Source organism: Chlamydotis macqueenii, chromosome 1 (assembly GCF_036417535.1).
Source record: "Chlamydotis macqueenii isolate bChlMac1 chromosome 1, bChlMac1.mat, whole genome shotgun sequence".
Lineage (NCBI taxonomy): Eukaryota > Metazoa > Chordata > Aves > Otidiformes > Otididae > Chlamydotis > Chlamydotis macqueenii.
The window spans coordinates 65,358,499-65,373,004 of record NC_141556.1 but is presented as its reverse complement, the minus strand read 5'-3'; the positions used below and the strand labels follow the sequence as shown (position 1 = coordinate 65,373,004).

The 14,506-nt window shown below is 39.9% G+C and overlaps 1 protein-coding gene across 1 annotated transcript in view; it reads right to left on the bottom strand.

Moving 5' to 3' along the window:
- The window catches only part of MTPN (myotrophin), a 39,684-nt gene extending 26,055 nt beyond the window's left edge, over nucleotides 1-13,629 (bottom strand). Inside the window, exon 1 of the mRNA XM_086754980.1 lies at nucleotides 13,257-13,629. Coding sequence (XP_086611106.1) covers nucleotides 13,257-13,328 — 72 coding nt within the window. The 5' untranslated portion in view covers nucleotides 13,329-13,629. The remainder of the gene's footprint in view (nucleotides 1-13,256) is intronic.
- Nucleotides 13,630-14,506: the final 877 nt, after the last annotated feature.

Here is a 14,506-nt window from a genome sequence, read left to right as displayed (position 1 = left end):
TATCTTTAGAAACACCCTTAAAATTAATTCAGTAATTCAGGTAATTATTTTTCCTAAAAAACCTATATTTCTAGTCTTCAAGTGTCAAAATTAACACTACTAAAAACACCTTTGAGTAGTGAGGACAATAAATTAATCTCTCCTTTCAAGCTGGTTAGAATTTTCTAGAAATTTTGTCATGGCAACCGAAATGGAGTACTAGCCTGAAGCAGTTTCTGCTGGGCAGCACAGAGGTTCAATATCTGCATCCACTACTGAAACGGCCTCAGTTTTAAATTGTCACAGTAGATACACCCTCATATCAGCTGAGATAATGCAAATCTGAAGATAACTGAACCATTTTAGACAAGGAAACCTTTTTTGAAGCTTCTGAGTATTTAATCACAACCCTAGACTGCATGCTATTTTCACATTCCTGTCCTTTTTTATTAATTAGAAACAAGAACAATTCAAATCAACAGCTTGTGACACAAGTCAAAGCAGCATATTATTTAAACTTGTGTATGTTTTTTCCTGTAAGATGAAAAAACTTGACATGATGCTTCTGAGATTGCAAAACTAAGAATTGGACAAAGCAGATGAAAGAAATTCCACATTTCTGCTCATCTTGATGCATTGAAAAAACTACTTAAACAATGCAGGAGGCCTAATGAGAAGCAACTGCTTTCTATATATTCTGCTCAGCAAAATTATTGAGTCTCAAGTTTTCTTGTCTCTATCTTCTGATTCACAGGAAAAATGACCCTGTTGCCCATGGTCAATATTCAACTTAATAGCAAGAGTGGAACACAGCAGCGTAACTAATAACTCAAAGGCTGGGTTAAGTCCAAAGAGCAGAAAGCGAAGGAAAAAAGATTAAGCATTGTGACTTCTGAATTGCTTAATATTTTGAAGCAGACTTCTTCAGTTAAAAACCAGCACTAAGTTCCTGCCAAAGCTGAGAAATCAACTCATTGTAACTGCAAGTAGGCAGTTTCCCCATGGTAACTGCAAAAAATTTTGTGCAGAATCCAAGTTTTCATTTAAATCCTCTATATTAAAAAAAAATAAATTACTTTCAGTCCACTAAATAAATTAACGTAACCCTGTCTCATTCAGCCTGTCACAGAGAGACTACTGCTGTTGTTGCTCAGTGGTTCAGCAAATTCTGACCATTCCAGTAGTTTTCCAATTCTAGTCTGAGTGGACTAGTTGTCTGTGGACAACTGAACAGAAGCCAGTGACCTAGATTTATTGTATGCAATAACTACTTTCTACTTAAGAGAATTCCAGAAGATCAGAAGTTCTTCATTTTTTTTTTGTTTAACGGCTGCAAGCAATTGCATTAGCTAAGCCTTTCTACTGATGATCTTTGTGTTTGCAGTAAGAGATATTTAATAACTCCTTTCTGACACTGCTGGGTTTTTTATTCCCTGCCTCCTAAATTTCATAACCTGGAGTGACAAGGAATTTTCTCCCAGCTGTCTTTTTTGCTTCTCTTGATGCAGCCCAGGATGCAGTTGGCTTTCTGGGCTGCAAGTGCACACTGCCGGTTCATGTTGAGCTTCTCGTCCACCATCACTCCCAAGTCCTCCTCCTCTGGGCTGCTCTCAATCCATTCTCCACCCAGCCTGTATTTGTGCCTGAGATTGCCACGACCCAGGTGCAGGACCTTTCACTTGGCCTTGTTGAACTTCATGAGCTTCTCACGGGCCCACCTCTCCATCCTGTCAAGGTCCCTCTGGATGGCATCCTTTCCCTCCAGCGTGTTGACCACATCACATAGCTTGGTATCGTTTGTGAACTTGCTGATATGTCCGTGTATGTTTAAAACAGGTATCTACATTGCAGTGCTCTACTTCGATAGAAGCCTCAACTGCTAATTAGAACACCAATATTAGAGGTCTACACAAGTTAAGAAAATGAATTACTAACCTGATTCTGGATTTTGCCTATCTTGATACGGTATTCAAAGTATTCTGAAAAGCTTTTATGAGTACCTCTACACCTATTTTGGCTTAAGCCAACAAAAAGGTATGTAACAAGCATACTTTTCAGGTTTTATTTGTTAGTTGCAAACAAGTATCTAGCTTACCCACCATAATCAAATGCAATCTGAAGTCCTTTGTCTCAGTCAAAAGAGTACAGTTCCAGAAACAACTGAACTGAGCCATCTGTGCTTCAGTTGTTGTATCAGCATTTTTAGAGACAAACAAACTTGACATACAAGTTGTTCTGTAGAAAAGTAATGAACCTACTGTTTCCTAACTACAGCTTCTAGAAACATGTGCTATAATACCATCTTCAGAGATATGTCAAATATGTACATTATTGAAAACAACTGTTCTCCCCTCACCAAATCCTTAATCTAACTGGCTAAGACCTGTGAGAAATCGTGGAAGCTACTCGCTATTTGCACTAGCAAGCGATGAAACAGGAATAAAGGCACCAGTTCTGCATCTTCTCTTAGTTTTTATGATTTCCTATTTAAAAGTTTTGTCCAAAAGCACTCGCCTTTTAGTTAGGTAACAGTTCAGAGTAACAGCAGCAACTAGTTCTGACAGAGTAAGCTGTTGCACAGATAAAGGTATTATTACTTCTAACAAGAGACTCTCTGTCCAGAGTGCTACTTCAATTGATGAATGTTACTGTGCAAAATATTATAGATCATGAACTGAAACAGTCTGATCAGATACACTAAGCCATCTCTACTTAGAATTGTTAGAATTTGGAATTAAAGTTAAAATGCTTTAGTTATAGCACCAGGCCTTGTCTATAAGACTCAAATACAGGGGACACAACCAAAAATAAAACCATTTAATTACCAATTCTTAAAGAATTATAGCCAGATCTAATAACTGTACACCTTAACTTGACATAAATTGATGTGTTTAACACTCTAGAAAGATGTGTTAAGTAATGTATCCATTGAACACAGGGCAGTGTCCATTTTCACAGGCAACAGTGAGCTGGTCTAAAAAAGTTTTTTCCTCCGGAAGCGACTGGCCAAACTCCATGTTTTAGCACTGCTGCATTTTGACTTGATTGGGATGATCTGCTATGGACGATAACCACTCTAAGGGTACACTAAGCAGAAAATACTCCATCCCACATGGGTGCCAGATGATTGCTAAACAGCAGACACCAACCATACCTAAACCAGAAATCAGATGAGGTCTCAGTATTTCAGTGCTATACCATCAGCAGATTGACAATAAATGACACTATCAAAACAGAAAAATCTATAAAACACCTGTTCATGTAGTTTCACACAAACTCAGACCATCTAGTAATGGAGTTCTGAAAGCAAGTTCAGACAGCCCAAAAATACACTGTACCATGCCTCACTTCCTTGGTGCCACTAAGTTTACAATAGAGTAAGCTATAAAGTTCAGGGATAAAGCAATACAAAGGTTTAGTAATATCATTCAGGCTACTTCCATCATAAGATCATTGCTCCAAAAGTTAACCAGCTGAGCAAAGAATAAAAGCTATTACCATCCAATCTGCACTTAATTACTAGCTCTGAATTAAAGCATTTTCTGTCACTATAAGAGGCCCAGTACCAAGATCTGTATTAAAATTCTCAGTACACATCGTCCAAAGAATGCACAGGAAGTGACTGTTTTCCTTCTAGGAGAACAGTAGGCGCTAGCTATTGGATTTCAGTTTCAATTGATGCCAGCTTGGTATTTTGACTTCTACGCGTGATCTGAAAACTAACTATAGGATCCTCCACGCACACAGAGTAATAAACATGATTTCCCAAAGTTAAGGTTGCACTCCACCATGAAGATGAGAGGATAAGCAGCAAGATGAGTATATCTTCCAGAAATCACTGCTGTAGTTTAAAAAAAAAAAAAGTATTTAAAAGTTATAATTGGGGCCTAGCATCATAAGCATGACTTACTACTCTAGAATCTGAATATAGGATATGTGAAGGCAAGATCAAATGTTCTGTCAAACCCAAAGCAATGAAGCTTAGCTTCTAAATAAGTTTTCACATGAGATTAAAAGGCATTATTTTCCTGTGCACATTGAGTTTACATTTTCTTCACACAGCAATGCATAAGATGACATGAAATATCAACAGCAGTATTATTGAGTTCTAGAAGTTTTGTGCCTTAACACAGATTTTTGTTGACATGCTGAAGTAGTTCATGATTAGAATCATGTAAAAACAAACCATGGAAGTAAAAAACTTAATCAGACAAGTTATTTTTAAATCCACAAAACAATAAGCAGTATATACTTAAAAATATGCATTAACATTCACAGAATGGCTCTGTAAACAAATTACATGCACTTGGAGTATTCAGTTTCACTGTAATACTTTCATTAAAACATACCAATATTGATACTGCACTTTTATAATTTAAATAATCCATCTACAAAAGTTAAGCTATTTTCTCCAGATTTCATCAGGAATTACCATTGAAAATGCTTTAGTAAGTACAGTTTACTACCTTGTCACAAGAACTGGACTAAAGACTATTTCATGCTATACTCTAATTAAAGGAACATAGTTTGAAATTAAATGTATTTACTGTCTCCAAGACAAATTTAAGTAACAGATCATTAATGCTTTGTTACAGGCCAAGTTCAAGTTTTTTAAACCCTGGTAAATATCCACCCTTTTAGTGAAGGAAAAGTTAATAATATTATTGAAGTTATTGAGAAGTCAGTAATCCAAGGAACAGATTCTCTGAAAGACCTCACTTCAATAAAAAAGATCCTGTAAATTTGTTTTTATACAGGGCATACATAGAAATGCAGATGTCACCTCACCTGTCTTATAGAAACCTCCTCCTCCCAATTGTATTACCTGAATTAAGTACTGGAAGTGGTTTTGAACAAACATAAAAATCCTTTTATAATATTGCCTATGGTATCTGCATTCATAGCACCATTAACAAACCAGTTTGGAAGAGAAGTGTGGGCTATTCTATGGACAGGTCCTCTACCTTTTGTCTCAAATGGCCTTCAGGCTCATCTTTCCTCCTTGAAGTTAATCACTAATTTATAGGCCACAAGTGTGTTAAAAAGCAAGTTCATAGATTACTGGAATTTTGGAAAAGAAAATACTAGTCATTCAACAATAATTATCAAGACTTGATCTTAGCTCGCAAGAAACTTTGAGCACACAGTTTTATAAACTGACTCCATAATTAGATACTCATTAGAATATTCTTTGAAATTTGGCCAGAAGTATGACACACAAATCTCCATAATATCTTCCTAGTGATGTTTTGGTTAGTTCAGCTTATTCACCACTGCATGCAATTACTATATTTGATTTTCAAAGTGTAGCTGAAGGCTAAGTAAAATGATTTCACCATTTCCCTTTTGGCCTGTAACCAGTGAGAAAGGCAGCAATGTATATAAATAAAGACAAAAATCTAGAAAATACTAATTCTTGTTGCAGCAAGAAAGTTACAAAAAAAATATTTCTTTGGAGAAATGCAGTAACCCATGGCATATTATCTATCTGTACTGAACTACAGAATTACACTGCATACAAAAGTCTAATAAAGATCGTTAAAAGAGGCAAAGTGCTAAAAAGCACCAAAACCTAAGTTCCCCAAGACAGTTCAAAGCTATATTCATGTGCATATGCATTATGAGTTTACATGACCCTATTTCTCTTTCCCTTCCTACTCCCTTCATCAGGATTTCAACTGCTTTCAGGATAACAAAGTTATTTGGTGCCATTTTATTTATTTAAAAAGAAACACACACAAAAAAACCCAACACATACACAAGAACATTCCAGTCAAACTGAGAATTAAGATAGGAACTGTAGCTTGTTCAATAGAACTTATTAATACTGATAGCTTTCCAAGCCAAAGAGCTACAGATCTTCACTGCACAATGGAGCAACACAGATACTAGTCCCTTAAATATTTAAACGAAACTATTGTTTCCCTCCATACCTCTGGCATGTGATTGAAGAATTTGCCATTGGCGCTTACAACTGACATAGGCTTTAGCGTCAATTTGCAGTAAAAAGAAAAGAGCCAATAGCATATTCAGTATCCAATAAAAATTTCAAGTTCTTTTTAATATGAGCTGTGCTAATTTGTATCGAGCTAAAGCAGAAAAACATCTAATTGTTCAAAACTGCTGAAATTGCAACTTGTAAGAAAAACAATTGTTATATAACAGACCTGTCAGTTATTGGCACTTACTATCTCCAGCTAACATTTTTGTTCTAGTAATAGGAGATCCGTCTACGTAAGTGACAACTGCCTCTTTCCACAGAATTGTAGTGGCTGGTAAATACAACATTCAAGGTGGAGTTTTGCTAGGAGGGGAAGAAAAATTAATAACAACTTAATACAAGCCTTCAACTTTGGAAGTGTGAAAGTTAGGTACAAAGAAATAACTTTGTTCACACTTTTGTCTGTATGCACATTCAGAAGCTCAAACAAGCATAAACATAAGACATAAAAAACCTGTTAAGAACACTCAGCTGGGGATCCAGAGAAAAAATGAATATGTGACTTAAGCAATACAATTTTATACATCCCTTGCCTCTCTCTCTCTCTCTTTCCTAATTTCCTCTTCCAACCTTTAATCTACACCTTTAAAGTGCCTTTCAGTCTTGTAAAAACTGTTGGACTTGAGAATCCTGCATTTCCAAGTCCAGTATGTTCTGCTTAAACCGGGTAGAATATTTAACCTTCAAGCCTTTAACAGCTAAGCACATGCTCCTTCAGAACAAGCATATAGAAATTGTTCATTCTGTTGTGAACTGTCTAGGGGATTCCTTATTCATGCATTTTAACACACTGCTGCAACATCTATTTATTCAGTATTTTTACTTACGTGGTCTGCATGACTCACCGCTTCCATGGTACCTCAGTCAAGATTCAACGCATAACCTTCACAACTAAACACGTCTTTCCACATATTATTCCAAACGGAGACAGAATACAAACCACTGCAGAACTGTTGTCTTGGACTTTTAGAAAACTTAGCTCATCTTCCATATGCTCTTCTGCTGAAATCATAATTAACTGAACTGGAAGACAAGAGCTAGGCTTGAAAAACAAGGATTTAGCAAACATAAAACTGATACAAGAGGGAAAAATGAGGTTAGAATATGGGAGGACAGGAATAAAAGGACAGGTACTCTAAGTATTTTCCTCACACCACTGAATTCTCCGCTTGTTATTCATAACCTATTCCTAACTTTGTACTATCATGCTTTGTAAAGCATATGCTAAAGACCACACACTCAGACAAAACAAGATATACTCACAGAAGAGAAAAATTTACTTTCAATTTAGGGAATGGAATACATTACTAAAACTTCCAGCAACAAAAATTTAAATTCAATGTCATCCTAAAATCTGATTTTGATCACTTTATCTCTATTTTTTGCAGTAAACACCAATCAAACACAGGACAAATCAGCACAATAAGAACAGCCCAAAGAGAAACAAATAAGGAATTACTTATTTTTTTATTTAAGCATAAAAACATCAAACATGAGTCACATACTTAGGCAATCTCTTAAAGCCACCAAGAGTTGAAGAGCACAGCCAATTCAATGAACAAAATGATCATAGGTCTGACATCAACATCTCAGAAAGATACTACGACATTTAGCAGTTCCAGATCTGTGATCAGTCTTACAACGAACTCCACTTACATTTCAGAATCAAATGGCAGTAGAATCAGCTATTGCTGTACTCTCACAAAACAGACAGACTTGAGAATTCTGTGATGTTAATTCAGTAGCGAGTCATACATTCCACCACAATGGCAGGTTTACAGGTGAGTTTGTTACTCCATGCTGTTCCTATAAACTACGTAAAGAACTGATGCACAAACCAGGAATACTTGTGAGCAATTCTTTGCCATATGTCTTCAGACTCCTTTGGATCAGACTGGGGAAATCAATCAGCCATCCTGAAAAGGTGTTTTTCATAAGCTCCACACATTATAATGTGCCCCCTACTGAAAAGTAGCGGCCATGCTGTATTCTTCTGAAAATTCTTTCAGTACATTCCTGGCATTTTAGTTAAGAGTAACTCTGCTGTAAATACAGACCTGCTAACAGCAAGTTACAGTAGTAAGCAGCTGTCTTATTTAGGTAATCATGTTCAAATTCACAAAATATAAATGGAACACAAAGTTGAGGTGGTACTGAGCAGTAAGACTAAACTGTATCTTTAGCAATCACACTCCAGCACTCTCAACAGTTATCCAGATGAAAATTAATAGAAGGCCTAGAATACTCCAGACAAAGAAAAACCTACATAGTACAAGTATTGGCACAACACTGAGGAGTTACAATACAGAGACATCTGATGGGCTCCACAGGGGATAGACTCAGTCCAGCAGCTCCCAGGTCAGTGCTAGCCCTGAGAAGCTCCTGAACAAGTTACTGATGTATACTTACACTACACTGTAATCCAGCACAGCTTTCAGGTTGTCACTTAAAAGCACGAAAACTGTTTCCGACCCAGAGGCGATCCAGATATCAAAGTAGCTATAATAATGAGCTGCACTTCAGCATTCAACATAGTGAGAGAAGATGAATTTTGAAGTATCCATGGTATGGTTAATCTGTAACTGAAGTAATTCACCCATACACAATGACCAGTGAAGTGTTAGTTTTCACTTAGTTTGCTCCTGAAGGAGAAGTCATTTAAATAGAAGCTCAGAAGAACAGAGGTTACCTCCCAAAAATTAAAGCTTTTTATTTCTCCATTCTAATCATTCTTCTCCCAGACATATTCAAGTGTCTTCTCTTTTTCACAACACTTAGACCTTAACTATACCCTTGACTGCTACCCCTTTTTATTTCTAAACAGTTTTTGTTTTAGTCTCTCCAGTTAGTTTTGCAGTAGTCAAGTCTTCCTTATTTCTGAAGACACATATTCAAACGTCACTATATCCCAAAGAGCTGCAAGACTCTAGAACCACAATTTTTTGAAGGATGCACAGGTAGTTGCTGTTTTTCAGCTGAGTTACTGAAGGTCCTCTAGGGATTTAGTTTTGTTTGTTTTTGTTGCTTGTGTTATTTAAAAAATAAGACTCCACACCAGAAATACATACTAGGCAAGTATAGCATATACATACTTCCTAAAAACATTTGTTTCACAGCCTGCTATCACTTCAAGCTCACAGTCTCCTCAGCAGTAAAAATCTGGTGCTTCCAGTTTGGTTGACTGTCCTATCTTCTTATAGTATCAGGTTAGCTGATTTACCAAACATCGCTGTAAGTAGTGGTATGTATAAGAAGCAACAATGTAGGGGATCAGAGCAGCTCACAAAGTGAGGAATTCTCAGTTAAACTATACGAGATTAAATTACTCTAGAACAAACATTTATTGTAACCTGTTTCCTACAAATCCAAGTTTATCTTGCCAAAAAAATTTGTGCCTATTGACTGAACAGGAATTATACTTAGCCTGAGAAATCTACTGCTGACTGGAAATATTACATGTACATTTTGATAGAGAAGTCTTTTTAAGCAATTATACAGCTTATCTCATTCCACTGGGGAATAAGGATAAAAAGAGGGAAAAAGAGCAAACACCATTAATGTTAAGAAGTTCAGTAGGCTTAATATACCCTGCTCTTCTTCTAACTAGTACTTTTTAACCTCCTGCTCCCTCCGTTGAGGGAAGCAATTTTCTCTAAACTGCGTGGGTCCTCCTCACCCATTTAACTGCACATTTGATTCATCTGTTCCCATGAAAGCTTCGGCTTTCTTGTGGAATTTTAAAAATTTGAGTGGATGTACGTGGGAAGAGCGCAGAATTCCTTCAATTCCTGCAAAGACACCTCTGAAGCCAACATATGCTGGCTATATTCAAAAAGAAAGGCAAAGAAAGTAAACAGTAAAAACTACTTTTTAATCTAGTCATCATAAAAAATAGATGACACCATACTTAACTGCTAGCATAATACTAACTACAGTACTTGAGTAGAAATTAACATCTACCATAAAGAAAAAGTTGACATGATTACTAGTCAAGAAATGTAGAGACTAGTAAGACTTTTTTTATAAAAAAGAAATTAGTCTTACAGGACTATTCTAACTACACAAGTAATCTTTAACATTTTTATCAAGTAGAAGCCAACAATGTCTTCCAAATACACCAACTGGCAGCACCAACATCACTTTTGCTGAGCAACAAAGTGGTATCATTTGGCATTTGTCTGTTTCATTGCCACCCCTCTGAACTCCTAATTCTGCTAAAGATTCTTTCTGAAGAAAGTATCTTTAGGAGAATGCAAGATCTCTTTACACAGAAATACATACAATGCAAATGAAGACTCTTCCTTCTGTCTCTGTATCCTTTCTTCATCCAAGAACTGTGAAGTGGCATAGACTTTCTCTACTTAAGAGGATAAACCATGCCATTGAAAAGAAAGGTTTTCACATTATGCTGTAAGTTCCATCTCCTGTTTGAATCAAAGTCTGAGAGCCATTAAGCTACCTTCTTCCTGGTACTTGGTACCCAAACCTGAGATTAAAACAAGAGATACTAATGACTGCAAAGACAAACCCTCCACAGTTTATTACACACAAGTGAAGAAAAGCCATGACTGATTATCAGAGTTCAACTCTTACAGCCCCACTGATGACATCCATTTATACTATTATTTTTAAAGTGCCTAGGGTCATACAGTTAGCATTTCAAGCCCTACTATTCAGATATGAAAGAAAATCAACGCTTTATGGTGTAATTGGCAGCAAAATGGCAAGATTATCGTTAAAAGCTATATTGTTTCCAATTAAGTAACGTGAAAACAAGACTAGAAGAAGAAACAAAACAAGTGGAAAGTTGGAAATAAAAAGTTTAAGGAACACAGACAAGAAAATTTTAGGAAGATGCAGACTGTGAGATATATGAGGCTGTCTCTCACATTGCAGTAGTATAAATTATCTCTCCCTGTAAAGTTTATATAAGTAAAATTCTCAAACATTAAGTCATATTTAGAACAGGAAAGCAGAAGGGAGCAGAAGCCATATAACTGATAAGGAAAACAGTCAAAATAAAACACGCAGCACAGAAAAAAATACCTTTTCTGAGAACTGTAACTATCAAAGCATGATTTGCCCTCACACATTCCATTAATTTAGGAACCAAGAATGTGAAGTTCCAAGCGAGGCTTCTTCTACAGTCAGAGGATTTAGAGTTCTCTTGCCTCTCCTTAACACACATTTCCTGTTGTGCAGTAAAACATAAGCTCAGTCTTGTACTCTTTTCTTCCCTGAAGGTACTTCCCTCTACTTCATTTAGTTTCACAAAATCCACCAGTCTCTACCTGTAACCCTGCAAAGCTTACCAAAAATTATCCACCCCCCCCCGCCCACCAGAAAAAAAAAAAAAAAAAAGCCCAAGCAAACCATTAGGAAGGAAGACAGTCATATAAGCTTTGTTTGCACAGGAAACCAGGCTAAGAATTTACTAGCCCATTATCTGTGAAGCAACACAACCGACTGAAAAAAAAACCCAAACATTAGACTTCTCGTGTTACTGGCAAGTAGGATGCTTAACAGGCTGATGACAGAAAGCATACTTACAAGTGGGGAAAAGAATGAACAAGATTAGGTCACAAGTAACCAGAAAACTCCCATAACTTGTTCACTTTCTACATCAGGAGCAATTCTAAAATGTAAGATTGTTCAAGGACTGTAGGCTGCTTTTACTGTATTCTTCTAACCACAGACAGTATCTCTCTTTTAAAGATTTCTACCTCATTACTAAAGTGAGATGATGGCCTTCAGCCTCTTTACTATAGCATCATCCAGCCTTTTCAGTAGCAGATGGAACTAAGTATTTGACTTTGCACTGAAGCGGATGAGGAGTGATCACATAAATCCATTTGCTACATGAGTTGCAGTCCCACTAAGAAAGGGTGGGAATACAAAAAAAAAAAAAGCTCTGCAATTAGTACTGCAGTGATCTTGTAGATATAAACTGACTCAAGATGGTTACTGCCAAAGTTTTTGCCTCAGCAATAGATACACAAAGAATGTATTAATCACTAGTGTACAGTGAGTTCTCTACATATATATGTAATTCCTGTAAAAGCTGTAGCAATAATCTAAATCTGCTGCTGATACACTCTGGAGGCCCTCAAAGCTGAGAGGAAGTAAGACACATCAATGTAGTATCCAGCTTTATTACATTGACACAGGTACATGATCACTAACAAACAGCTGAAGTGGGACAATTATATTATTTCCAGTTATTACCTCTATCATTTACAGACAGAGCAGAGCATGTGAGTGCACAGCCACTTTGATGCAAAGTCCAGTAGCTTAGCTGAAACTGTCAGAGAAAACTATTCAAGCTAAGCTGTTGGACTTTGTACTAAAGCAGCTCCAAGTACTTGCACGCACTTCTTTTTGCCAAGAACGCTACAAGTTTGGGTAACTTTAAACCAAAGTTGACAACTGGAGTAGGAAGAACTTAAGCCATCACAGCAAGATATGTCAGCAGGTGTCAAGCACCCAAATACAATCATTAACTTGTTGGGAGATCTAAGTAATTATAGTTACATCACATGTAAACCTCTGCTCTGATGTAACACTTTCAAGATGATATTCCTGAATACTAAGGATTCACCCAAGCAGAACCTTGCCCTTATGTACATGCACTTTTCCCACCAACCTCATTGACAAATGAAAGCAAGTGAGGACAGAACCCAGTCTCCAAATGCAACATACATAGCTGAAGACTTTTCACCCATTACACAGGTATCTACTGTTCCTGCAGCACTCAACCTAACTAGATATCAAAACACTTCACAGAAGGTTAATTAATTAAGCCTCAACACACCCGGTAGCTTAGCATCACCCTATTAAGGATGAGCCTTGAGGCACAGAGAGGAAGGATAACCAAACCGAGGCCACAAATATGCATATATACACAAGATCAGCGAGGCAGGACTAGGATGTTGTCTGGCAATCCAGAAAGTTTCACGTACTAACATAAAATAACTTCAGCTACACGCAGGAGGGTCGATGGCGGGGCAGAAGGGCGGCAGATGACAAAGGAGGAAGGCCAGGAATTGAGAAGGCGGCCAGGAGGGGGGAGGGGAACTGCGCCCTACCGCCCGGTCGCTCACCACCGCGGGAAGCCCTCGAAGAGCCCTGTCTCCAGGCAGGCCGCGGTTCCTGCCACTTCCCCAGTCCCACCCGGCCGGTCCCCGAACGGAGGGCCCTGCGGAGGGCTCCGAGCACATCCCTCCCTCCTTAGCCCACAGCGCGGCCTCGCCCATCCCGGGCCCTCGCCGCCTCCTACCTTGGCCACGTAGTCCTTCACCTCATCGAGGTCTCCGTTTTTGAGGGCCCACATGAACTCCTTGTCAGACATCGCGGCCGCCTAGCAGAGACGCGGGCGGGAGGGCGGGCGAGGCGGCGAGGGGCCCGGCAGCGCCTCCACGGAGCGAGGGCGGCGGCGCGGAGGGCAGGAGCCCCTCCTCCGGCTGGCGGCCGCTCGCTCGCTCGCTGCCGACCGGCCGGCGGTTGGGCGGGGCGGGGCCGCGGGCTGGCGGCAGTTCGGGCGGTTGGGGCTCGGCGCCGCGGAGCGAGGCCAGGCGCGCGGGCGGGGAGGAGAGGGGGGGGTAAGCACGGGAGAATCCGCCTGACTGAAGGGAAAAGCGGTTTACTTGCGCGCGGCGCTTCCGCTTCCGGTTTCCATTCGGCTCGGCTCCCCGCCCCCGCCCCCCGCGGTCCCCTACCCACCCCACCGAGCCATCCACGCCGGAGAAAGAGTGACAGGGCGCATGCGCCGCCGAATCCTCTTGGCGCATGCGCTTACTGTAAGCGTCGCTCCGTTCCCGGAGATACCGAGGGGAGGGGGAAGGGGAAACGGCGCGGCGCATGCGCTTTACCTTCCAGCCGCGGCCCCGTTCCTGGTTGCCCGGGTGTTGCCATGGTGACGCGGCCTGTCCTGGGCCCCGCCAGCCGTCTCGCCATTTCGCCGGCGGGGCCGCTGAGCCTGCCCGCGGCGGTGAGCCCTGCGACACTCAGCCCGGGGCAAACCTATACTTTTACCTCACCCTGTGCCCAGGACACTGCGGAAGCTGTGCGTGGGGCCCCTGGCCGGGACACTGCGGCAGGCCGCACTGGGCTGCGGAGGGCGGTGGGCCGCTAGCTCCGGCTTCCAAGCCGGTTGAGGATCTGTGTTAAGTAACTGTTCCCGTTGAAGAGCTAAGTGTCTGAATAGCTGTTCTACAAAACCCGAGGCACTGAACATGCTGTGAATAATTATCATAATGCTTCCAAAACATGAGCGGGGAGACATGAAAGGAAGTATGTGGTAATTAATAAATGTGTTGGCACTTGTTGGCTGCATCTGTTTTTTGAAACCACATGTTTTGCCTATGTAACATGCAGCCTGTTGTGTGAATCATGCCTGACTGCTAACAGGCAGCCGCTCTCTCTCCCTAATCCCCCCTGGCAAGCATCATCCTCAGCACCCTCGGAGCTAGAGCTGCACTGCTGCAACTGTTCCCAGCCTGGCAACAGTATGAAAACGTGCAGACACTG